General features: G+C 43.3%; 1 protein-coding gene across 1 annotated transcript in view; it reads right to left on the bottom strand.

Annotated features, from left to right (window-relative positions):
• The window catches only part of LOC126146430 (brachyurin-like), a 64,118-nt gene that overhangs the window by 25,504 nt on the left and 11,793 nt on the right, over nt 1–26,821 (bottom strand). Inside the window, exon 2 of the mRNA XM_049915620.1 lies at nt 19,933–20,026. Coding sequence (XP_049771577.1) covers nt 19,933–20,026 — 94 coding nt within the window. The remainder of the gene's footprint in view (nt 1–19,932; nt 20,027–26,821) is intronic.

The raw sequence follows: 26,821 nt of genomic DNA, 5'->3' as shown, positions 1-26,821 counted from the left end.
CTTCCTGGGACAATGAATTCACGGTGTTCTTATTTCAATTTCAAGGAGTGTATTTTAATCTAGTTAGTTACTTCGTATTTTAAAATACTGAAAAAAATTGTTTTTATTTTTAATAAACTCTTTTAACTGAGTACAATGAAACTTCCTGGCACATTAAAACTGTGTGCCGTACCGAGACTCGAACTCGGGACCTTTGCCTTTCGCAGGCAAGTGCTCTACCATGTCAGCTACCCAAGCACGACTCACGCCCCGTTCTCACAGCCTTGCTTCTGCCAGTACCTCGTCTCCTACCTTCCAAACTTTACAGAAGCTCTCCTGCGAACCTTGCAGGACTAGCACTCCTTAAAGAAAGGATATTGCGTAGACATGGCCTAGCCACAGCCTGCGGGATGTTTCTAGAATGAGATTTTCACTCTGTAGTGGAGTGTGCGCTGATATGAAACTGATTACAATGTTTCAAATTTTTCAGTTAAAATTAATCGTAATATTTAAGTTTTAGTAGTAGGTACCACTTTCCACAGTATCTGTCATATTCAGTATTTTCAGGTTCCAGAGTCGATTTACGCATCAATAGCTCCTTAAAAAGTATGCTGTGAGTATAAGTCAACAACAATTAACGAAAATTCCATTTCAAAGTTTTTTTTGGTGAGCATGAAATATCCCCCGCCTCCTTTGTAGTACTCGTTACTAAAAGTACGTTGATTATGGTAGGAGCGTGCTACAATATATTTGCACGTTCTAGACCATACTAACACATCAGTACCTCTTTAAAAATATTTTGTTAATTTGAATCAACAATAAATAGCGAATTTTGATTTTTAAAATGTTTTAGGGAGGGCGTAAGACCCCCTGCGTTTTAATGGGCGTATGAGTGTTACGGAAAAAGTCTTGTTATTGCTAGGGTTAAATGTTGTGAGGAGTCTGCACCAGCAAACGCCAAGGTATCTGGAGATGCGGAATACGCTGAGGCAGTTTGCCAAACGACACTGCAGGCGCCTTCTGGAAACTGATCGTAAGACGGCTGTTCGGAAAGTAAGAAACTATTGGTCGCGAACTTGAAACCACAGTGAAAATCAAAACTGTTTTATTTACAGCAATTAGCTACACCTTCCAGCTACTTTCGTACACAGTCGCCGCTGCGACTTAGACATCTGTCGTCTCGTTACACCAACTTTCCAGTACCCTCGTCACAGAAAGCAGCCGCCTGTGCCTTCCACCAATTTTCTACCCTGGACTGCGACTCGTTGTCTGTGCTAAAATGTCTGTGCCAATTCATTTGAGCAGAGATGAAGATCAAAGTAAGACACGTGTGGTGGATGATCAAACACTAGCCTTCGAAAAAGCTATAGGAGCGTTTTGATTCAGTGTGCGGCCGACAACTGTCTTGAAGAAGGAAATGCATGACAGTTACGTTATGTGAGGTTGCATGAAATCGCGCGAAATCTTTCGGCACGTAACCATACTTGGCGGAAGGCAGTATTTTCAAGGCTCTTTGCTCCGTGCTCATAACCGAAAAGAGCGACATGACGCTATCTGCGGGCGTACTAGAGACACTGCCCAACACATCTGTGCAAAGCTTCATCGGATTTTCACGGTAGTTTCCATTTCGCGATAGATCGTTCCTTGCTCTCCGAATAGTCCTCGTAGTTAAGAGTGTAAAGGACGCCGCCCAAATCTTATTATAGCCCAGTGCAGCAATAATAAAACGGGGGACAAAGTCAATGGAACCTGACGCGATCGATGACCCAACAGAGCATACAGAATTTGAAGACATCATCAAAGTAAACAGTACTCAAGAAGATATTGCGTTTAGAAATAAAGACAAACGCGAATGTGTATTTCCTTTATTGTGGGAAAGTAAAGCTTTACACAATGGTAACAAAATTTGTTAACGAATAATTTGACTGACGAGAAGAAAAATATGAGTTGGTCAGTCAGGTGTAAGGACACATCCGTAAAACATTTTGCATGACGCCAGTGGAGAACGCAGACGGAATGCTACTCGTACTGTGGGAGCACAGTTGAGCCAAAACTGAGGTATGTCAGTTTCTGTTGGGAGGTCACTGGCGTAAGCAATTACAGTAATTTGCAGTCATTGCCAGCGACCACCGCGGCCAGCCCATGCTGCCACACCAGTAGCCTAGCCATATTTTCAGCCGCAACTGCAGCTACCACCCACAAATGCCGCCGATGCAACAAGTGTGAGTTGCAATTTTGTCATATGATGATATGGTTGGAGACCGTGGCTGTTATTTGAAGACAAATGTTGATGGTATTGAGATAGCAACAGCCACAAATTTATTTTCAGTTCCTTTATTGGTTCAAATGGCTCTGAGCACTATGGGACTCAACTGCTGAGGTCATTAGTCCCCTAGAACTTAGAACTAGTTAAACCTAACTAACCTAAGGACATCACAAACATCCATGCCCGAGGCAGGATTCGAACCTGCGACCGTAGCGGTCTTGCGGTTCCAGACTGCAGCGCCTTTAACCGCACGGCCACTTCGGCCGGCACCTTTATTCAAAGGGTACCGTTACCAGTTCCGAATCGTTATGATTCATCTACAGACGGTTTTTATGTTTTCATTGCAACGTTTTTTTACATATAAATTGACCTAAAATATAAATAATACATAATTATAAGCACGCCACAAAGATGGTTGAGTTACAGGTTTTCATTGGATGTGACTTAAGTGAAATGTCGGTTTGGAGCGTTTTTCATTACATTCGTCCAACAGATGTGAATACATTCTGTGTGAGTTGCTTGACGCTTCATACTGTTACAGATTTCCTGCTATTGAAATTCACTACAACATCCAAGTAAAAAATACAACCGACAACGTTCTGTTTGTCTCGGAGTAGTAATAGCACAAAACACTTAACAATCCAATGGTCATATTAATTTATTTTTATCCTTAGTATGTGATGGAATAAGTTTCGTAAAAGCTGCAATCGTTTTGAGTACAGTCCTGCGTAAGCTAAGACGAATTATGGTATGCTTTCATTAAGTCCTGCAACTGGGCACTACATCTTTTTATTTCAGGCTGATTATACGTAAATCTCACATTCGAATGAAAATTATTAGGGAAAATAAATGTAATTAATATGAAGCAAATTCTCGATCTGAGTAGTATGATAAATCCACTAGCACCAACTGTGGGCCTAACAAAAATAATACATGCAAATGCTAAGAACTAAATTGCACCCTACAATGTAATGGCATCGAAACAAAAAGGCTCTCGATATGTTTCTCCAGAATAAGCCTCTATATTCAAGAAGGGCAGTAGGAGTAATCCTCTAAATTACAGGCCCATATCATACGCAGCAGGATTTTGGAACATATATTGTGTTCTAACATTATGAATTACTTCGAAGAAAACGGTCTATTAACACGCAGTCAACACGGATTTAGAAAACATCGTTCTTGAAACAAAACTAGCTCTTTACTCGCATGAAGTGTTGAGTGCTATTGACGAGGTTTCTCAAATTGATTCCATATTTCTTGATTTCAGGAAGGCTGTTGACACCGTACCACACAAGGGGCTTGTTGTGAAATTGCGTGCTTATGGAATATCGTCTCAGTTATGTGACTGGATTCGTGATTTTTGTCAAAGAGTAAAAAACAAGTGATTTCTAGCGGTCCCGAAGGTAGTGTTACAGGTCTTTTGCTGTTCCTTATCTATATAAACGATTTGGGAGACAATATGAGCAGCCGTCTTAGGTTGTTTGCAGATGACGCTGTCATTTATCGACTGGTAAAGTCATCAGAGTATCAAAACAAATTTCAAAACGGTTGAGAAAAGATATCCATATGTTGCGAAAATTGGCAATTGACCCTAAATAACGAAAATTGTGAGGTCATCCGCATGAGTGCTGAAAGGAATCAGTTAAATTCGGTTACACGATGAATCAGTCAAATCCAAAGGCCTTAAATTCAACTAAATACCTGGTAATTACAATTATGAATAACTTCAATTGAAAGGAACATATAAAAAATATTTTTGGAAGGCTAACCAAAGACTGCATTTTATTGCCAGGACATTTAGAAAATGCAACAGTTCTACTAGCGAGACCACCTATACCACGCTTGTCCGTCCGTTTTTAGAATACTGGTGCGCGGTGTGGGATCCTTACCAGATAGGACTGATGGAGTACATTGAAAAAGTTCAAAGAAGGGCAGCACGATTTGTATTATCGCGAAACAGAAGAAAGAGTGTCACTGAAATGATACAGGATTTGGGAGGGACATAAATAAAACAAAGGCGTTTTTCGTTGCGGAGGAATCTTCTCACGAAATCCGGGTCACCAGCTTTCTACTCCGAATGCGAAAATATTTTATTGGCGCCGACCTACATAGAGAGAAACGATCACCGTGATAAAATAATGGAAATCAGAGCTCGTACGGAAAGATATAGGTGTTCATTGTTTCCGCGCTATACGAGATTGGAATAATAGAGAATTGTGAAGGTGGTTCGATTAACCGTCTTCCAGGAACTTAAATGTGATTTCCAGAGTATCCATGTAGATGTAGATTGGACTAGCTATTTCCCAGATTGTTCTAGACAAAACATTTATACAATATAGCCCCAAATATTACACTTGAGATTTCCCCAGTGTATCTTTCACCACAGCGAGGTAATAGTCTGCTATTACCACAGTAGTGTCTACCATGAAACTTCCTGGTAGCCAAAAACTGTGTGCCGGACCGAGACTCGAACTCGGAACCTTTGCCTTTCGCGGGCAAGTGCTCTACTGGCAGAAGTAAAGCTGTGAGGACGGGGCGTGAGTCGTGCTTGGGTAGCTCAGTTGGTAGAGCACTTGCCCGCGAAAGGCAAAGGTCCCGAGTTCGAGTCTCGGTCCGGCACACAGTTTTAATCTGCCAGGAAGTTTCATATCAGCGCACACTCCGCTGCAGGGTGAAAATCTCATTCTGGAAACATCCCCCAGGCTGTGGCTAAACCATGTCTACGCAATATCCTTTCTTTAAGGAGTGCTAGTCCTGCAAGGTTCGCAGGAGAGCTTCTGTTAAATTTGGAAGGTAGGAGACGAGGTACTGGCAGAAGTAAAGCTGTGAGGACGGGGCGTGAGTCGTGCTGGGGTAGCTCAGTTGGTAGAGCACTTGCCTGCGAAAGGCAAAGGTCCAGAGTTCGAGTCTCGGTCCGGTACACAGTTTTAATGTGCCAGGAAGTTTCATATCAGCGCACACTCCGCCGCAGAGTGAAAATCTCATTCTAGTGTCTACCATGGTTCATCGGTGCGCCCGGTGATGGCAACGTAGTTGCTTGCCTAAATGTTGTGCCCGTTGGACACATACATCAGACCGTTCCCAAGGAAACTTATATTGCAACATACAGTGAAGTTAGTATAGACTTCCAGTAAGAGATAAGTATTAAAAGTAGTTCAAAAAGACTCATCGGAAGCTTTTACAGACCTCTGTCTCAGGACCAGTAGTGGTGAAAACTTTGAGGAGACACTTTTGCGTAAATTTCCTGTTCACTTTATAGTGTTAGATGGAGATCTATAAAGAAAGACAGGAAGATATTTTTGCTTAGCAAGAGCGACAGGAACCGCAATTTAGATTACCTGAGCGATCAACATGAAAATTTCACCTCCAGGGGTGACAATATTTGGCATCCGTGGACCAAGTTCAAGAAATGGTATTGTAGAATACGCATTATACAGGTGCATGCCGAGCAAAATTGTGGATGTTTGAAAGACTCACTGTGACTCGACTATAATGTTAGAAATCTGCCATAATAGCAAAGGGAGCTTCACTGCAAATCGAAACATAGCCAAAGCCTCAAAGACAAACAAATACGGAAAGAATCCATAATTGGCCTAAGGAGAGTCATGCGTAAAGAGTTCAGTGAATTTAAAAATAAAATTATATCTACTGACTTGACAAAGAACCCTAAGAAGCTTTAGTCATACGCTTAATCAGTAAACCGATAGATGTCAAATGTTCACACCTTCTGTGACCATAATCACATCGAAACAGAGGAAGACACGAAGAGGGCCCGAACACCAATCCTCTTTTTTCACAAACTATTTCGCTTAGGATGACTGACGTTCGTTTCTGAAGTCGTCGCACGCACTTTAAAAGGCAGGTATCGAAACAAGTAACAGTGGAATAGAAAACAACTGCAATCACTGGACAGTGGAAAGGCTGCTTGTCTTACCGGGATAATAGTACATTTCTAAATAAAGTATTCCATAGAACTTGGTACTCTTCTTGCAGCAGTGTATCGAGGTCGCTGGAGGAGCGAAACGTTCGTAATGATTAGAGAAAAAGCGTAAGTTATTCACGTTTCCTATAGAGGTCGCGGAACGGACAACAAAACTGTACGAATTTATTGTGTTGGCAGAAGAGCCAACACCGTGTTGCTAGAGGAGGCCGAAATGCACGCCTTTAAGCTCACGCAGGCTGGCGTCAGGTCTGGAAAATGACAATGTAATTAATATAGCCAATAAGGTACGTTGCTGCTGGAATACTTAACTTTAATCCATAATTGGTGTACATCTCTCTTGACTGTACATGCTTCACAATCTCAATATTAACTGGTAATGGCGCCTTGCTAGGTCGTAGCAAATGACGTAGCTGAAGGCTATGCTAACTATCGTCTCGGCAAATGAGAGCGTATTTGTCAGTGTAGCTTCGCTAGCAAAGTCGGCTGTACAACTGGGGCGAGTGCTAGGACGTCTCACTAGACCTGCCGTGTGGCGGCGCTCGGTCTGCAATCACTGACAGTGGCGACACGCGGGTCCGACGTATACTAGCGGACCGCGGCCGATTTAAAGGCTACCACCTAGCAAGTGTGGTGTCTGGCGGTGACACCACAGAATTTATCGCTGACGTCAGTATGTTGTAGAACTTTGGAACGTATTTTATGCTCGCATGTTATGACATTTTTTGGAGATCGAAAATCTCCTATGTAAAAATCAACGGGAGTCCCGAAATAATGATCGTGTGAAACGCTGCTCGCTCTGCTCGTCCACGAGGCCCAGGAAGCAGTAGATACAGGCGCCAAGGTTGATATCATGTTCCCTGCCCTCCGGAAGGCGTTGTACTCAGTTCCGCACTGTCGCCTAATGAACAAAATACATGAGTGTGGAGTATCACACGTGCTGTGTGAGTTGAAGAGTTAGTAGCATACAGAGCAAAGCATGTCATTCTCAACGGAGAAAGATCTTCAGACATAAAAGTAACTTCGGGCTTGCTACTAGTGTTAGAGAACCAAGACGTTCGGTTTATAATGGAAGAAGACTGAGGAAAAATCAGACACGTTCATAAGATTTGTCGCCTGGAGAAAGCGTTCGACAATGTAAAATGGTGCAAGGTGTTCGAAATTCTGAGACGAATAGGGGTAAGCTATAGAGAAAGACTGGTAACATATGATACGTACAAGAACCAAGAGGGAGCAATAAGACTGGCAGACAAAGAACGAAGTTCTCGGATTATTAAGGATGTAACTCAGGGCTGTAGACTTCCGCCCCCACTGTTCAGTCTACGCATCGAAGAAGCAATGGCGGAAATAAAAGGAAGGCTCAAGAGAGGAATTAAAATTCAAGGTGGCATGGGCGAAACCACTAATTTACCTGTCACGGTGCGCTCGCTTACTGGTGACTGCGTGGCTTCCTGTGATGGTCCAGATGCCTCCCGTAGCCTTGGCCTCACAATTCCAGGAGTGAAAGCTCTTATCTGGCAAATGGCTCGCCAGCATGTGCATTATGTTACACATCTTATTTTCTTTCTGAGCCGGACATCTCAGTAGCAGAGAGCATGGTTACATTTGGGAAGCTGGGCTAGTTGGTTGAACATCGTTCGTCACCTATGTACCAGCAATTTTGATACTAGTAATATTGGTATTAATTTCTTGTTTTGTCAGAATGTACTAATGTGCCAGTTTTTGCAGGTGCACACGGTAGTGATATGGGGTCTCGCTTGGTGTTGGAAGTCGGCTGCCTGACGAACGATTAAGTCGAGTACGAGTTGCACATTCGCGGCCAGTCGACGGATGGAGACGTCAGGGAGCTGTGTTCACATCTCGGTGGGGCGGCGACGCTACCTCTACAGGTTACTGACACCGTCGTGTGGATTTTCCTTAGTTTTAAAGGCGAATTTTGTTCACCGACAAAGAGCATTTCAACAGGAAAGGTGTTTTGAACGCTCGAAATAGCTAAATTTCGGACCAAGAAAACCCCAAAGCCATGTGTACACGAAGATTTCAGGAACCCTTCGACATCAATGTCTGGGCAGGTATCTGCGATGGTCATGTGTTTGAGTTGTGCATACTTCTCCCCACCTAATGAGTGCCCTTCAGCAAGTTCCGGTGGAGTTTTTGGAAGGTGTGTCATTCGACATTCGGGCGAATTGCGGTTCCAGCATGATAGTGTGGCAGTATGTTTTGCAGTTCAGATCCGAAACCACCTGAAGGTAGTCTAAATTTTTAGACAACATAGTTGTATGGAGATAAACAGCGATTAATTTACTTATAATCAATTATTCGAAGTGACAGTCACAATCGCATTATTTATTTTGCCGCCAACCGGTTTCAATCCACGATGAGGTAATCTTCAGGGCAATATACACCATTTGGTCGCTCGCTGGAGTCGTCACCCTGTCTGTGCACGTTTGCCCTGAAGATGACACCATCGTGGGTTGAAACCGGTTGGCGGCAAAATAAATAATGCGATTGTGACTGTCATTTTGAATAATTGATTGAATGAAGTCTACTGAGACAGGTAAATCGGCCACCAACATCCTTCTTAAACCCTCTGGAATTTTTCTTGTGGGCTAAGATAAAGAGTTTTGTTTACGAGGCCCCGGTCCAGTCGCAGGAAGATCTGGTTGCAATGATCATGGATTTTGCAGAAGTGATTGACCATACACCATGCTTGAGGACAGAGTTTATGCTAACTTATTGCGCAGATATATTGTGTACACCGAACTTGGTGGTCGTCATATCGAACAGCTGTTCTAATATCACAGCCTAAACAGACTGAAATCTGTTAATCTTCTTTCCTTTTAACATGGAAACGATCCATTTTCGGACATGGGTTCCTGTATAAAGCTTGATCCCCTAAGTCTCCCCTACAACCTCTAGAAGTGTGTAATATGAAATGTAAAACGCCCTGTAGTTATGACGTAATAATAAGCACTTAATCATTGTTGCTGATGATTATATCAGTCATAAGAATGTGGCCATAGAAACTGCTTCGAAAACAAAGCAAACTAGCAAAAGTTGTTGAATAACATATACAATTGCAATTTTATGAATAAATACCCAGCAGTCGCATATTCATCTTCAATAATAACCGTTTGACTGCTCCTCTAAATAACTTTTTTATCGACCGGTTTCATAGCCTAGAAGCCACATCATCAGGTTAAAGATGGCGGGTCATGACATTAAAATTATAACATGTACAGGACCGAACATTCTTTGTCTATGAATAAATGACGCAATTGGGGGATCGTCAGGAAAGCGGAAGTATGGGTCCACGGTTCGTCAACGGTGCCATGAATCCAGATGAATGACAGTAGAGCTAGCATATTCATCACTGTATTATAAATGTCATCGTCTGACGTTGCAAGCATTGTTATTTTTCTTTTTTCCCCTCTCCTTAATTTCTACCCTGTTTTAACAAATTCCCGTTTTGATGACGTGAGATTGTTTTTTTAGATACCCGTTTAAGTGTCATAACTGTGTAGGTTTTCTCAAACTGTAGCCAACAGAGGAAGCCCGCGGACATTATGAGCAGATTTGAAATAATACGTTGCAGTCCCTCAACTGCACCAAGAGAACTTTATTCCTCTACCGGTTCATAAAACCATCATCACTGTTACAAATTATAGTGGAATGCCATTGTACCGGTATGTATGTGTAAATCAGCAACCTGACGCGTATTATTTCTGTATTTCAAGTTTGTGATCGTCATCTTCTGACATAAGTTGCTGCAATGATTAGCAAATGTTTTGTGAACCAAGATAGAGGCAAGTTATAGTGAATTGCCTTGTACCGATATGTATGTATCACTGATATCCGACTTTCCCTCCAGTGATGGTTTCATGAACCGAAGGCGGCAGAGGAATAAAGTTGGAAGTTTGAGCTAAGTTGCTGTGGGACCAAATGGCTGATGTCATCGGTCCCTAGGCTTTTTTTTTTTGGGTCATCAGTCTACTGACTGGTTTGATGCGGCCCGCCACGAATTCCTTTCCTGTTCTAATCTCTTCATCTCAGAGTAGCACTTGCAACCTACGTCCTCAATTATTTGCTTGACGTATTACAATGTCTGTCTTCCTCTACAGTTTTTGCCCTCTACAGCTCCCTCTAGTACCATGGAAGTCATTCCCTCATGTCTTAGCAGATGTCCTATCATCCTGTCCCTTCTCCTCATCAGTGTTTTCCACATATTCCTTTCCTCTCCGATTCTGCGTAGAACCTCCTCATTCCTTACCTTATCAGTCCACCTAATTTTCAACATTCGTTTATAGCACCACATCTCAAATGCTTCGATTCTCTTCTGTTCCGGTTTTCCCACAGTCCATGTTTCACTACCATACAATGCTGTACTCCAGACGTACATCCTCAGAAATTTCTTCCTCAAATTAAGGCCGGTATTTGATATTAGTAGACTTCTCTTGGCCAGAAATGCCTTTTTTGCCATAGCGAGTCTGCTTTTGATGTCCTCCTTGCTCCGTCCGTCATTGGTTATTTTACTGCCTAGGTAGCAGAATTCCTTAACTTCATTGACTTCTTGACCATCAATCCTGATGTTAAGTTTCTCGCTGTTCTCATTTCTACTACTCCTCATTACCTTCGTCTTTCTCCGATTTACCCTCCAACCACACTGTGTACTCATTAGACTGTTCATTCCGTTCAGCAGATCATTTAATTCTTCTTCACTTTCACTCAGGATAGCAATGTCATCAGCGAATCGTATCATTGATATCCTTTCACCTTGTATTTTAATTCAATTCCTGGACCTTTCTTTTATTTCCATCATTGCTTCCTCGATGTACAGATTGAAGAGTAGGGGCGAAAGGCTACAGCCTTGTCTTACACCCTTCTTAATACGAGCACTTCGTTCTTGATTGTCCACTCTTATTATTCCCTCTTTGTTGTTGTACATATTGTATATGACCCGTCTCTCCCTATAGCTTACCCCTACTTTTTTCAGAATCTCGAACAGCTTGCACCATTTTATATTGTCGAACGCTTTCTCCAGGTCGACAAATCCTATGAAAGTGTCTTGATTTTTCTTTAGCCTTGCTTCCATTATTAGCCGAAACGTCAGAATTGCCTCTCTCGTCCTTTTACTTTTCCTAAAGTAGACTTCTCTTGGCCAGAAATGCCTTTTTGCCATAGCGAGTCTGCTTTTGATGTCCTCCTTGCTCCGTCCGTCATTGGGTATTTTACTGCCTAGGTAGCAGAATTCCTTAACTTCATTGACTTCGTGACCATCAATCCTGATGTTAAGTTTCTCGCTGTTCTCATTTCTACTACTTCTCATTACCTTCGTCTTTCTCCGATTTACTCTCAAACCATACCATGTACTCATTAGACTGTTCATTCCGTTCAGCAGATCATTTAATTCTTCTTCACTTTCACTCAGGATAGCAATGTCATCAGCGAATCGTATCATTGATACCTTTCTTTTATTTCCATCATTGCTTCCTCGATGTACAGATTGAAGATCAGGGGCGAAAGGCTACAGCCTTGTCTTACACCCTTCTTAATACGAGCACTTCGTTCTTGATCGTCCACTCTTATTATTCCCTCTTGGTTGTTGTACATATTGTATATGACCCCTCTCCCTATAACTACCCCTACTTTTTTCAGAATCTCGAACAGCTTGCACCATTTTATATTGTCGAACGCTTTTTCCAGGTCGACAAATCCTATGAAAGTGTCTTGATTTTTCTTTAGCCTTGCTTCCATTATTAGCCGTAACGTCAGAATTGCCTCTCTCGTCCTTTTACTTTTCCTAAAGCCAAACTGATCGTCACCTAGCGCATTCTCAATTTTCTTTCCCATTCTTCTGTATATTATTCTTGTAAGCAGCTTCGATGCATGAGCTGTTAAGCTGATTGTGTGACAATTCTCGCACTTGTCAGCTCTTGCCGTCTTCGGAATTGTGTGGATGATACTTTTCCGAAAGTCAGATGGTATATCGCCAGACTCATATATTCTACACACCAACATGAATATTCATTTTGTTGCCACTTCCCCCAATGATTTTAGAAATTCTGATGGAATGTTATCTATCCCTTCCGCCTTATTTGACCGTAAGTCCTCCAAAGCTCTTTTAAAATCTGATTCTAATACTGGATCCCCTATCTCTTCTAAATCGACTCCTGTTTCTTCTTCTATCACATCAGACAAATCCTCACCCTCATAGAGGCTTTCAATGTATTCTTTCCACCTATCTGCTCTCTCCTCTGCATTTAACAGTGGAATTCCCGTTACACTCTTAATGTTACCACCGTTGCTTTTAATGTCACCAAAGGTTGTTTTGACTTTCCCGTATGCTGAGTCTGTCCTTCCGACAATCATATCTTTTTCGATGTCTTCACGTTTTTCCTGCAGCCATTTCATCTTAGCTTCCCTGCACTTCCTATTTATTTCATTCCTCAGCGACTTGTATTTCTGTATTCCTGATTTTACCGGAACATGTTTGTACTTCCTCCTTTCATCAATGAACTGAAGTATTTCTTCTGTTACCCATGGTTTCTTCGGAGCTACCTTCTTTGTACCTATGTTTTCCTTCCCAACTTCTGTGATGGCCCTTTTTAGAGACGTCCATTCCTCTTCAACTGTACTGCCTACTGCGCTATTCCTTATTGCTGTATCTATAGCGTTAGAGAACTTCAAACGTATCTCGTCATTCCTTAGTACTTCCGTATCCCACTTCATTGCGTATTGATTCTTCCTGACTAATGTCTTGAACTTCAGCCTACTCTTCATCACCTTCATCCGAGTCTATATCTGCTCCTGGGTACGCCTTACAATCCAGTATCTGATTTCGGAATCTCTGTCTGACCATGATGTAATCTAATTGAAATCTTCCCGTATCTCCCGGCCTTTTCCAAGTATACCTCCTCCTCTTGTGATTCTTGAACAGGGTATTCGCTATTACTAGCTGAAACTTGTTACAGAACTCAATTAGTCTTTCTCCTCTTTCATTCCTTGTCCCAAGCCCATATTCTCCTGTAACCTTTTCTTCTACTCCTTCCCCTACAACTGCATTCCAGTCGCCCATGACTATTACATTTTCGTCCCCCTTTACATACTGCATTACCCTTTCAATATCTTCATACACTTTCTCTATCTGTTCATCTTCAGCTTGCGACGTCGGCATGTATACCTGAACTATCGTTGTCGGTGTTGGTCTGCTGTCGATTCTGATTAGAACAACCCGGTCACTGAACTGTTCACAGTAACACACCCTCTGCCCTACCTTCCTATTCATAACGAATCCTACACCTGTTATACCATTTTCTGCTGCTGTTGATATTACCCTATACTCATCTGACCAGAAATCCTTGTCTTCCTTCCACTTCATTTCACTGACCCCTACTTTATCTAGATTGAGCCTTTGCATTTCCCTTTTCAGATTTTCTAGTTTCCCTACCACGTTCAAGCTTCTGACATTCCACACCCCGACTCGTAGAACGTTATCCTTTCGTTGATTATTCAATCTTTTTCTCATGGTAACTTCCCCCTTGGCAGTACCCTCCCGGAGATCCGAATGGGGGACTATTCCGGAATCTTTTGCCAATGGGGAGATCATCATGACACTTCTTCAAATACAGGCCACATGTCCTGTGGATACACGTTACGTGTCTTTAATGCAGTGGTTTCCATTGCCTTCTGCATCCTCATGTCGTTGATCATTGCTGATTCTTCCGCCTTTAGGGGCAATTTCCCACCCCTAGGACAAGAGAGTGCCCTGAACCTCTATCCGCTCCACCGCCCTCTTTGACAAGGCCGTTGGCAGAATGAGGCTGACTTCTTATGCCGGAAGTCTTCGGCCGCCAATGCTGATTTATCAAAATTTAGGCAGTGGCGGAGATCGAACGTGGGACCAAAGACGTTTTGATTATGAATCAAAGACGCTACCTCCCTTTTTTTATTTACTTTTTTTTTCTCCATCCACTTTTTTTATCCATCCTTTTCTTCCAGCAATCCAATTTTTATTAACCACTTTTATTTTCTTTTTATTTATTTATTTATTTTTTTTTATTTTTTTTTTTAGGATGGTCAGGGCGTGGTACACGCCGCACTAGCAGTGGGGTCTGTTCACGGCACTGCCAGTGGGTCGAGGCCCAAACCCTTCCCACCCCTTTTTCATGTTCCCTGTTGGGTCATAGCACTAAGTGTGCAGAAATCTTAACACAATATTTTCATTCTCAGATGTAAGAAAGACAAAGAAACCTCTTCTCTGAGTAAAAACTGAACACTGATAAAAAAAAAGGTTCCGGAAGCAAGGTAACAGTAAATAATAATATGGAACCAAGTGACTTTTATTTTTCTTCTGTTCGTTCTCGTTCAAGGTGTTGTAGTGGTTTCACATATTTAACCAACACCCATTGTTTCAAAAATAATCTTCAGCATATTGCCATAGTGCTTCTTGTGGTTGCGATACGTGCTGATTTTTGCATATTCACACTTCATGTAAACGCGGAATTCTATCTCGTTGTCCGACCCAAGTGTGTGGATGACATAACTAACATATTTTCCCAGTAACCAGCTAATGGCGTTGGTTTTTAATTTCGGAAAGTATGTCATGTCCGGTCTCAGGAGGAGCGATGGCGTTATATATTGCGTAGAGGATCTGGTGAGAAAGGCGATTTGTTGCCTGATCCAATTCCAGTTATGCACATTGCCACCACAGGTGAATCTGTGGCTGAGTGTATCCGCCAGATTGCATTTTCCACAAAGGTGTGTCTGGTTTAAACCGATCCCATATAGTCTCTCGTTGGTGCTGATGACATTATTAACTGTTTTGTACCATGCGGAAATAGCGTCTGTAGGTAGCCCGGCATAGTTGATGTTTCGCCATACAGCTTTCCAGTCACAATTTGGGAATTTCGTTTCAATTTTGTTTCTACCCTCATTTAACTTCCTTTCAAGTATGATGTCGCGCGCTGTGATACGTGTGTTGCTTCTGATTTCGTCACTAAGATAACTTGCTTCGAGGAAAAAGTTCCTCACATACAGCAGACAGGCATTAATCCTTCGCACATCAATCGGTGCTTGCAGGCTATGGGGTGTCACAGCCTCAAAGAGCTTTGCGGTTATACATTGTGGAAGTTCTCTGAGTATATGGAAAGTCCGTTTGAGGAACAGAGCAGGCGCTTTATTGCGAATATCCACCAAACCGAGGCCCCCGTTTCTGATATCCAGTATAATCGTAGTCGCACCAACCCTGAATATGTCTCCTCGCCATAAATAATTGGTAAAAGTGGACATGATCCCTTTCGCTACTAGTTTAGGGATTGGAAATACCTGCGCAGTGAAATACGCTTTAGACAAAACGCAGGAGTTGATGAATCTGACTTTTTGCACCAGGTCCATAGTTCGATGGATGTTCTCCGTTACAGCACCATGAACTTTCCTCCTAGTTTCCGTCCAGTTAAAAGCAGCCATCCGCATCGGACATGCCATTAAGGTTATTCCCAAAGTTTTATGTTTGTTGTCTTGTTTTGCCCATGCCAGTCGAAGGTGATCTAGGCCCCGTAGATTCAATATTTGACTTTTGTTTTCATTTGCTGTCGCTTCCGACGCTAGACAATACCTTTGGATTTCTCTTTCTAGTGTAACTGTCTCCTCCTTATTCCTTATTACAACGCCCACGTCATCAGCATAAGCTCAATGTTATGCCTGTTAATCTTGCGTGGACAGTGCGGAGGAAGGGCTCTAAAGATACGGAAAATAAAAACATTGATAAGGGACTGCCCTGTGGAACCCCTCGCCTTATCTGTATGGGTTTAGATGTTTGGCCATTGATTGCTATTTTCGCATTTATACCTGTTGCAATATTCCTTAGCATGTTCACAATCTGGGGGTGGAAAGCCATTCTTGACAGCGTCGCAAAGAGGTATCTATGACTAACGCGGTCAAAAGCTTTGTTGAAATCTATAAAGATTAACGCACATTTTATACTTGTCACTGAGGTAATTGCAAAGACGTCTCTGTATGCAAATAGACTTTCGAATATCGTTCTGGTCGGAGAACAAGATTGGTGATGACTCAATATTTTGTTGGAAAAGGCAGAGAGTCTTTTGTTGATAATACGCGAAATTATTTTGTAATCAGAATTTAGTAGCGAAAGAGGCCGAAAATTGTTTAAGTTGGTTTTGCCTTTACTCTTAGGAATCAGTACTATTTTACTTTCCTTAAACTCTGCAGGGACCGGTTTTCCGTTCAGGACGTCATTTGCCATGGAAGTGATCTTGTCCCCAATTATTGACCAGTAGCGGGCATAAAACTCCACAGGGAGGCCATCATGTCCCGGAGATTTGTTGAGAGGTGAGTTACGCACTGCCTCATGCACTTCATCTTTAGTAATAGGTGATAGGATGTCAGCGTTGTCTGTTCCCGACAATTGTGGACCTAAAATAGAAAGTCCTCGAGAGCTGCATCTTCCACTGTGGTAGGGGCATATATGGTTTCATAGTACCTGTGGACTTCGTCCAGTATTTGTTTCTGGCATGTGAGCCTCGTACCAGTATGCGTCTGGACTTCATCAATTAAAGTTATACGTCTGTTTTTAGCATGCCGGACCAAGTGATACAGAGAAGCTGTTTCATCTGCTACGACTGATGTGGCTTTCGATTTAATTTTGAGTCCCTCCATCTGTTGCCGTTTAATGCTTAATAACTTGGCTTTTATTTTTTTTGATATCATTCAGACGAATTACGTCATCATGGGCCTGTTGATGTAAGTCTCTTAAAACTTTATAATAAAACTCCATTGTATTCCTCAACTCCCTGTGCCTCGCTGCACTATATTGCATGACAACTTTCCGCAGCCTTGGTTTAGCCCTCCTTGTCCACCAGTCAATGACTGTTGGGTGCTTGTCTACTGTGCGGAGGCACATAGTCCACGCAAACCTTATTTCCTGTTCCAGTTCTTCGTCAGTTAAAACAGAGATATTTAAGTTCCATTGGCCTCTGAATCGACGGGTTGGCTGTACACTTAGATTAAAGCAAGTTAAAAGTGTACTGTGATCGCTAAAATACATGGGAATAGTCTCAACGTTTAATAAATAATTTAGCAAATTTGGTGACACGTAAATTCTATCTAGTCTGTTGCGGGTGTGGCTGGTTATATACGTGAACCCGACTGACGTCGGGTGCTGAAGTTCCCACACATCCTTAAGGTGTAGATCACTTACTAACTTTTTTAACTGTGGCGAGTAGTTGAAGTTGGGTTGTTGATCTTTCTGGTTTAAAACACAGTTAAAATCTCCACCTAGTATAAGAGAACACGGATTTTTCCTCAATAAATAAATCAGTTTATCTTGAAAAAACTTCGCACGATCCAATTTGAGGGAAGTTCCTGATGGGCGGTAAGGTTAAGCACTGTCACATCGAAAATTTTTATGCCTATGGCTCTTCCTGATTCTAGTCGTTCGATTTCAGTCACCGGAATGCCTTCCCTTATAAGAATGGCTGTACCGATATTGGCTTCCGTAGAAACACTAACAATTTCAAAAAATTTCGTTTTCGCAACTTCTTGTAGCAACGCGATATCTGTTTCGGACTGGTACAAGAATTCTTTTAGTGCTGCCAATTTCAAGGGTGACTGTATGTTATTAATGTTAATAGTAGTAATGCTATAAGCTTGCAGCACAGACATACCGGAAGAAACTCTTTGGGATGAGGTTCGGTATGATTATAGCAGCAAACGTGCTTCCCTACAAGGCACGATCTTTACAAGCTGTGTGCCCATTACATGTACTAACTTCCTAGAAAAATTTGCACTGCTTTTAAACAAAGAGCTTGAGAAGAAAAGTATCCTGAAATCCTGACAATGCGTTGCTATAAGTCACTGTGGCCCTTCTCTTTCTCCTCGTCAGTGTTGGCCCTGATGACTTCATATTTAATATTCTTTTTCTTGATGTCTTTCTTCTCTGGTGTGGCCTTCGCTTGATGACGCGTGACAGCAAGACCCGGTGTCGGTCGCAGCCGCCGGCGGTGGCTGAATGGGGCAACGGTCGTGGCTTGCGAGTCGTCAGTGTTTGGTTCCGGCGTGGTGTCTGTTGTGTTGTCTTGCTGGCGAGGCGGTGATGCTTCTTTATTTCCTCCTTCGGCGCGGCGTTGCGCTTCGGAGTCAGCAGGTTGTTTACTTGGTACTTCCTCGTACGGTTCGCACTGTATGGGCTGTGCACTTGATGTGGTTATTTCAGCCGTGACCTCAGGCTCAGGGTCACATTTCCGTGAAAAGTCACTACCCGCTGCGTCACTATCTGTTCGTGGGAGTGGGAGCCACATCGACCTTCATTCCATCTCCTTTTTCCACTTCCAACAGATCTTCAGGACTGGGCTTCGGCCTCCTGGCAACGGGTGTTTCACAGGAAGAGTCCTCATCAACATTTTTTTCAGTGTCCTCTAGAGGACGCTTTTTTGTGGGAATCTCGCTGTCACGGGACGGAATTTCAGTAGTTAATGCAGGTTTTAAAGACGGAAAGTCATTAACATTAAGTGCAACATTTTCAGAGGTAGTAACAGGATCCACGACCGCCGCCGGCTCTGTTGTATTACTGGCTGGCAACAAATCGTTGAGTGTTAATTTTCGGCGTTGCGTAAGGTTATTTGTTGGCACAAATACACGGCGAGGGCAGTCCTGACGGAGGTGACCAGACTCGTTACATACATGACATGTAGGGGTTTGCCTTGAGTACATAACATGCACCTTGTGCCCGTCAACAAAGATGTGGGAGGGAATGTTTGCTTTCACTTCCATCTCCACGGAGCGAATGCCGTTAAAGCACTGCAGCTTGAAATGCGAATCCCACCTTTCGTTGACTATTTGCCTGACAACCCCATACTTTGAAAGGACATCTTTAATTTTCGAATTGTCTACTTCTATGGGAATATTCAAAACCCTAACATTCCTAATTACAGACTCGGAATTCCGGAGTTTGACAGTACTTTTAGTACCATCACGGTGTATAAATTCCGTTTCATAACCAAAATTTGCCAGAAAGCGGTCTACACTCACGGAATCGTTAAACTTTACAAAAATGCAGTATTCATCAGAGTCCAGCTGCATGGTATGAACAGATTCAGAATGAAGGCCAATTACCTCGGTAATCCAGTCGTGTATTTCAAGTGCAGAGGGCTGTACTCGACGGGTGTACTTGTCGAAGGTGAAAATCACGGTGTTTTTTCTCACGGAGTTTGCCATGGTGTTCTGCAGCGAAGAAATCTCGGACAACGCCGAAATCCCAACGGCACTTCGTAGAAAGATGACACGAAAGAAGACCAAATGCTCAATTGATAACGCTTAATTCACGTGCAAAACGTCAATAAACGAGCACAAAACACGAAAACACTGGCGTAAACACTGAACGTTCACGGAGCAAACTTGAGGAGCGTGCGACCGCTGCGGCAGCTAAAGCCAGACTGCCTTGTCCACGGTGCTTACACACTGCTTAATCTAACTTACGCTAAGGACAACACACACACTCACCATGCCCGAGGGAGAATTGGATCCCTGGAACGGGGGGGGGGGGGGGGGTTGGGGGTTGGGAGAGTCGCGCGAACCGTAGCAAGGCGCCCCAGTCCACGCGGCTGCTTCGGACGGCAGGAATAACATTGTGTCGGTACAGCTGGTGGTTTGCTGTGCATTATTTCAAGTATTTGAAAGCTGTAGGCTGTTGCTTTGAGAAAAGTATCAGCAGAGGCTGTAGGCGTGGACTCACCTTGGTGACTGCCGGACGGTCTGAGCACCACGGTGTCCATAGGCCGCCTCGCCCTGCCCGAGGGGAAGCGACGCACATAGCGCCGGGGGTCTCCCTGCAAACAACGTAAACGTACGACATTCAACTACTCTGTGCATTGTGAAACTTATTCACTGCATGAAGCTCAAGTTAAGATTCAGGGTGTATTCATGGGTCCGATGAATATCCGTTACTGAGGCCTAACAGCGGTATTACTTTTTTTTTATGTCAATACTATGTGGCTTGCTGAGTTGCCAGGTGTCGAACCACAAATGTATAGGTCCATGCTTTGATTTTTTTCTCACTTAAATGTGATTTTCATGACTGTCACTGCATATTGTTTGGGAAACAAGTCAAATTATCCGCGATTTGAATGTCACATAATAGTGATGGATGAGTCGCGTCTCACATCGGAGGAAGCCAAAGACGTCCCAGCTCGTATTATTTCACGACGAAATGTTCAAATGAGTGTGAAATCTTATGGGACTTAACTGCTAAGGTCATCAGTCCCTAAGCTTACACACTACTTAACCTAAATTATCCTAAGGACAAACAGGCACACCCATGCCCGAGGGAGGACTCGAACCTCCGCCGGGACCAGCCGCACAGTCCATGACTGCAGGGCCTTAGACCGCTCGGCATCACGACTAAATAACTAATCACTTCTCTACAACACGCATTTTCCCAAGAATGTTAGTGCAGCGAGGTATGCAGAAGAGCTCCTAATGAGCATGGAAATCAGGACAGAGGGTCCTGGAACATGAAATCTATGACACCTGTTTGCTCACTTGATCAGAAAATTGCCCGTGGGAGGCAAGCTTCCATTTCAAAGTTCCATTCCATTTCACAGAAGGACACGTACTTACACTACAGACTGAAAAATTCACTTTGAAATAGGTAGAATTATTGTTCTCTTTCGTGATTGAAATCATGTTAATACGATTTATAAAACAGGCACTGTTGTAGCTGAAAGTCGCATTTGATCCGAACATTTCTCTGTTACATACCCACTCACGTTGCTATTGTATGTGTTTTCTGAATCTTACTTTGGGTATGCTTTGCCAGAAATACCTTTATTACTTATTCAATGTTTAGTTTCTAGTTTCCTGAAACAACTGGTTTACAGTTTCGACATATTTTGTAGATTCTTCTCCGAACTGTTTCACTTACTTGTAGAGATGGGAGTATTTTTATGCTCTCTCTCTCTCTCTCTGTTCTCTGAGGTGACAAAAGTCATCAGATAGAGATCTGCACATATACAGATGGCGGTAAGATCGCGTACACAAGTTACAGAATGGCAATGCATTGGCGGAGCCCTCATTTGTACTTACGTGATTCATATGAAAAGGTTTCCGACATGATTATGACAGCTCCACGGGAATTAATGGACATTGAACGCGGGATGGCAGTTGGAGCGAGACGGATGGGGCATTTCATTCTGTAAATCGTTATCCTCAATCATCTGAGATTCACAATGTCAAGAGTATTCCGAGAATACCATATCTCACATATTACCCCTCACTGCAGACAGCAAGGTGGCCGATGGACTTAAAAAAAATGGTTCAAATGGCTTTGAACACTATGGGACTCAACTGCTGAGGTCATTAGTCCCCTAGAACTTAGAACTAGTTAAACCTAACTAATCTAAGGACATCACACACATCCATGCCCGAGGCAGGATTCGAACCTGCGACCGTAGCGGTCTCGCGGTTCCAGACTGCAGCGCCAGAACCGCGCGTCCACTTCGGCCGGCGGCCGATGGACTTCACTTAACGACCGATAGCAGCAGCGTTTGCATAGAGTGACAGGCATCTCTGCGCAAAGTCACCGCAGAAATCGGTGTGGGAGGTACGACGAACGTATCCGTTAGGACAATGCCATGAAATTTGGCGTTAATGGGTTATGAAAGCAGCCGACCGACACGAGTGCCTTTGCCAACAGCACGACATCGCCTACTGCAGCGCATCTCCTAGGTTCACTTGGAACCTAGACGACTGAAAAACCGTGGCCTGGTCAGCTGAGTCCCGATTTCAGTTGTTAAGAGCTGATGGTATCGTTGGAGTGTGGCGCAAACCCCACGAAGTCACCCCCAAGTTGTCAACAAGGCACTCTCCAAGCTGGAGGTGGCTCCATAATGGTGTGGGCTGAGTTTACGTGGAATGGACTGGGTCCTTGTTACGTTCCGCTACTTGGGATCATTTGCAGCCATTCCTGGACTTCATGTTCACAAGCTAAGATGGAACTTTTTGGATGACACTGCGCCATATCACCATGCCACAAATGTTCACGATTGGTTTGAACAACATCCTGGGCAATTACAGTGAATTTTTTGGCGAATCAGATCGCCCGACATGAATCCCAACGAACATTAATGGGACGTAATCGACAGATCAGATCGTGCACAAAATCCGCATCGGCAAGACCTTCGCAATTATGGACAGCTATAGAGGCCGCGTTGTCATAGTCATTTACGAGCAACACGTATTATGATATCGTATTATACGTGGCACTGTTACTGTAAACTTAATGTTACGTTATCATCTTAATACTTCCATGCCTTCAGTTTTTGATATTAACTTATAAGTGCGTTGCTGTGGGTACGTTGTAAGCGCTGAGTTTCTATGCCTTTCTACAAAAATCTAAACGTTTGAATTGTTTTTCCTTCACACTATCCGTCGAGTCTGTAACGTTTTAATTGGTTAACACCTAATTTTGCAGTACGTTTACATCGTTTGTAATGAACTGCAAATTTCGTAGCCTACATTTACGTTTATCCTTTGAGAATATCTGTACCCTCGTGTGAGAGTGCTTTTGTATCTTGTGTTTCAGTTTGTTTCTTCTTTTCTTCTTTTCATACCTTATGAGTCGTTTAGTGCTGTTTCTTGCTTGTACGTTATGCGGTATTGCTGTCGAACGTGTACACCCTTTTGCTTACACGTTTATTCCCTTCTTAGTTATAGTTTCAAACATAGATTTTAGCTACACTCATCTTGTGCTTATCTGCGTTGTTGTGGTCAGTTATATGTGATAGATGGTTTTCTGTGTTAATGCCATCTTCATGAGTGTGTCGATTGTGTATTTGAGTGACGCTTGTTTTGCGAGCATGAATTACTAATTTTCAGATGATTGTTTCCTTTATTCTGAGTTCATGGTAAATTTCGAATGTACAATTGAATGGTTTTATATTGAGGCTTGCTCATCTGGTTTCTCCTGCCTTTACGTTGCAGAGTGTGCTGAAAAACTACTTCTGGACCTACTGCACTGCATGAAAACAAAGTCCTCTCGATAAGAATGTCGGAATTGGAAAATACTACATTTTTTCCTGGGAAGTTATTTACACACGGATAAAAGCGAAATAGTGACAGTAGTAGTTATATTTCTAGTATTCTTTATTAGTGAGATATTGTTACGATGGTGAAAAAAAAGTAAGAGTACTGACATAACGAATAACGGCTTCCCAAATCGCTGTAATGGTGGATTTGTTTCTTGTGAATACATCGATTCCTCGCCAGGGAGTACCGTAAATAGTTCACTGACTAACATATGATGATAAAGTGGCAGTCAATAAATTCTCCTCTTCCAAGAACTGCCGCCGCCAGAGCAGTATTTAAGCGTTTATGAAGTCAGTTTCTTATTTAAAGTTGTTTGGGTGCGACCTATCATCCATCAATGTTTGTTGTAGCACATTTTTTCCAGATGGCGACTGTGTGCCTGACATGGAGTCACTGTGCATGCCTGGGCCTGTTTCCTGGAGCCGCGGAAGGTATCTTATGTCCTACATGGAGAGGACGGCCTGGTGTTTCTCTAATCCTCCTGAATTGGTTGTGGCTGGACCTGACTAGGCTGCTTCCGGAGCTTATGATTTCCGAAGATTGAAGGTGTTTTCCCAAGACCCGCTGTAAAGAAACTGGTGAAAGTCATGGCAGTAGGCAGCACCTGTCGAAGCTCTTCTAGCGGGCGAAGGAAATGGCCTATGAAACTGCTACCTTCTGCTCCTAATCGTGATCGGCGGCAAGGACTCATTGTGAAATTACTTAGTAGGCCAGATTTGGATTTCACGAAATCAAAGGCCAGCTGGAAACCCTCTCGACTGTAGGATGAGAGTCGTGGACTCTGAGGGGCGCAGTTGAGGCTTTAAATGTATTGCGCGGACGAAGTTTCCTGCTACGGAAAACTGATGGAGTTAGCAATTGCGTTTGCGGCACACGTGATCCGAATGAAGAGCGGAGCAGATTTTCCGTTTTTGGGAGCAAGGGAGCGACTCTGTGGGCAAGGACTTGGTCATTGATCAGAGGCCTTACATCAGAACGTGGAGGCACCAGGTAGCTGGAGGTCGGGGCGGTCTTGACGAGTTCTTACAGAAGGCAATACATTCCAGTTGGTGCATTGGAGACTTGGAGTGTCGTGTTTCTGCGCGTGTCCTTCTTTTGACGGTACAATGTTATGTAGGAGATGCTAGAACGCAGGTGTAGACAGACCAATGATCGCCTAGGGTGATTGTTTCCAATGTGGTGGTCGGATATGAGAGGCTGTTGAACGAGGTACTGATTGGTTGTACAGAAGTAGTGACTATTTTAACTTTGTCTTGCTGGCGAAAGCGAGGCTCGTGACACTTACTTAGCCTGGTACAGGGCGTCCCACATAAAAACGGTACGCCTCACGCCCGAGTTTCAAGTAACAGTGAACTAACTAAAAAGGATAGATAGTAGTAAGGTTAAAAAAATGTAGTTGACTGGTCATGAGAGGTACTGCAAGTGGTGGCCATTGGAATCCAGGCAACGCCGGCCGGGGTGGCCGAGCGGTTCCAGGCGCTACAGTCTGGAACCGCGCGACCGCTACGGTTGCAGGTTCGAATCCTGTCTCGGGCATGGATGTGTGTGATGTCCTTAGTTTCGTTAGGTTTAAGTATTTCTAAGTTCTAGGGGACTGATGACCTCAGAAGTTAAGTCCCATAGTGCTCAGAGCCATTTGAACCATTTTGAATCCAGGCAACGCTGACTTCGTATGACGACGTTACCAGCACCGCTCTGCAATTCTGCAGATATGATGTTGTTGATGTCTCTAGTAATGTTTCGGTTAAGATCGACTGTTGTGCGAGGAGTGAAAGCATACACTTTACTTTTTAATGCGTCCCATAACTAAAAAAGTCACACGATGTTAAGTCCGAGTGCCTTGGGGGGGGGGGGGGGGGGGCCAAAGGCCTCTACTGAACAGTCTTTGTTTAGGGAACAGACTGGCGATGTGGGTCATGCTTTGGTTGGATATGTGAGCGGTTGCCTGGAACACTGCATACAGCTTCCCTGCATCTGTTAACTGTGCGTAGAAAGAGTCAAAGATCTCAAGATATGTGGTACTGTTTAAGGTGTAATTGAAAATTATGGGCCCAACACTGCGCATGTAGCAACGCACAGCAAACACCTATCCTCTTTGAGTGGAGAGGTTCTTCATGCAGAATATGTAGGTTGTCCTGCGACCAGTATCTGAAATTCTGAGAGTTTACATAACGTGACAAGGAAGCCAGGTGTCATCTGACATGACGCAAAGCGTGGAGTCCAAGTATACGTTAGCAAAAAATGGCTCTGAGCACTATGGGACTTAACAACTGAGGTCATCAGTACCCTAGAACTTAGAACTACTTAAACCTGACTATCCTAAGGACATCACACACATCCATGCCCGAGGCAGGATTCGAACCTGCGACCGTAGCGGTCGCGAGGTTCCAGACTGAAGCGCCTAGAATCGCCCGGCCACCGTGGCCGGCTAAACGTTAGCAATTGACGTTGACAGCCAGTTGCAATAAGTCACCAGAACTTACGCCATCAAAGCCAGAATGGAGAAATCAACGAATGAAACAAAGAGTGCAGACTCTGCAAGGAAGCTGAGGAAAGAATTTTTCATATCTTGAGCTGTTGCGAAAAGATCGCTCGAAATAATTACAAGTAGAGGCACAATGATATGGCACAAATCATTAACTGAAACCCGAGCTAAAATCATCACCTGCTACTGTCAAGGTACTCATGACACCAAAAGCCAGAGAATGTTCTCGAAAACGAGCAATTCAGACTACTGAGGCACTTCAGACAGATCGAAATCAGGAATACAGTACCATCAGACGACACTATTGTCGATAAAATGAAAGTGTGGATCATTAAGATTGCCGTCCCAGGTGATAGCAGAATCGACGACAAACTAGGCAGATACGAGGACTTGAAAACTGAGCTTCAGCGACTCTTATGCAAACCATTGAAAGGTGTCCCTGAGGTTCTCGGTGCACTGTTAGCAGTGCCATGGGTTCTGAGTGAAGAGACATTTGGAAACCACTGCCATTGTTAAAATATTTGCCTTCCAACTACAAAAATCCACTTTATTTGGATCTGAACGAATCATCCACTGATACGTCAAGTAGTCCTAGATGCTTGGGAAGTGTCCGACTAGTGATAAAATACGAGATGCAACATAGCGAACTAATTTTGTAAACGACATGTATTACTCTGAGTGGCAAACTGGTAAGAGAAGTTAGTTGTAGTACTACTACAACTAACTTCTCTTACCAGTTTGCTTCGCAGAGTAATGAAGAAAATGACTGTCAACCACTTGCACATATAACCTTGCTCCACGAACCTCTATCTCATACGCAGTACGTGTCCTACGTCAGTCCCATACAGAAGTTATTTATCTCAAACGTCTAAGTGTGTCACTTCCATATATCTAATAACGAAGCAGGTGTCGCCATTCTGCGGTATCAGTTCATACAGATGAAGGGTAACTCTAACCTTTGTTTCAGTCGTTCATTTTAATCTCAGACTTTCCATCGTGCCTTTATCTCGCCCAATCTTTCAGCGCTTGATATACATTGCGTCACTACTCACTG

Source organism: Schistocerca cancellata, chromosome 2 (assembly GCF_023864275.1).
Source record: "Schistocerca cancellata isolate TAMUIC-IGC-003103 chromosome 2, iqSchCanc2.1, whole genome shotgun sequence".
Lineage (NCBI taxonomy): Eukaryota > Metazoa > Arthropoda > Insecta > Orthoptera > Acrididae > Schistocerca > Schistocerca cancellata.
This window is presented reverse-complemented; position numbering and strand designations above follow the sequence as displayed.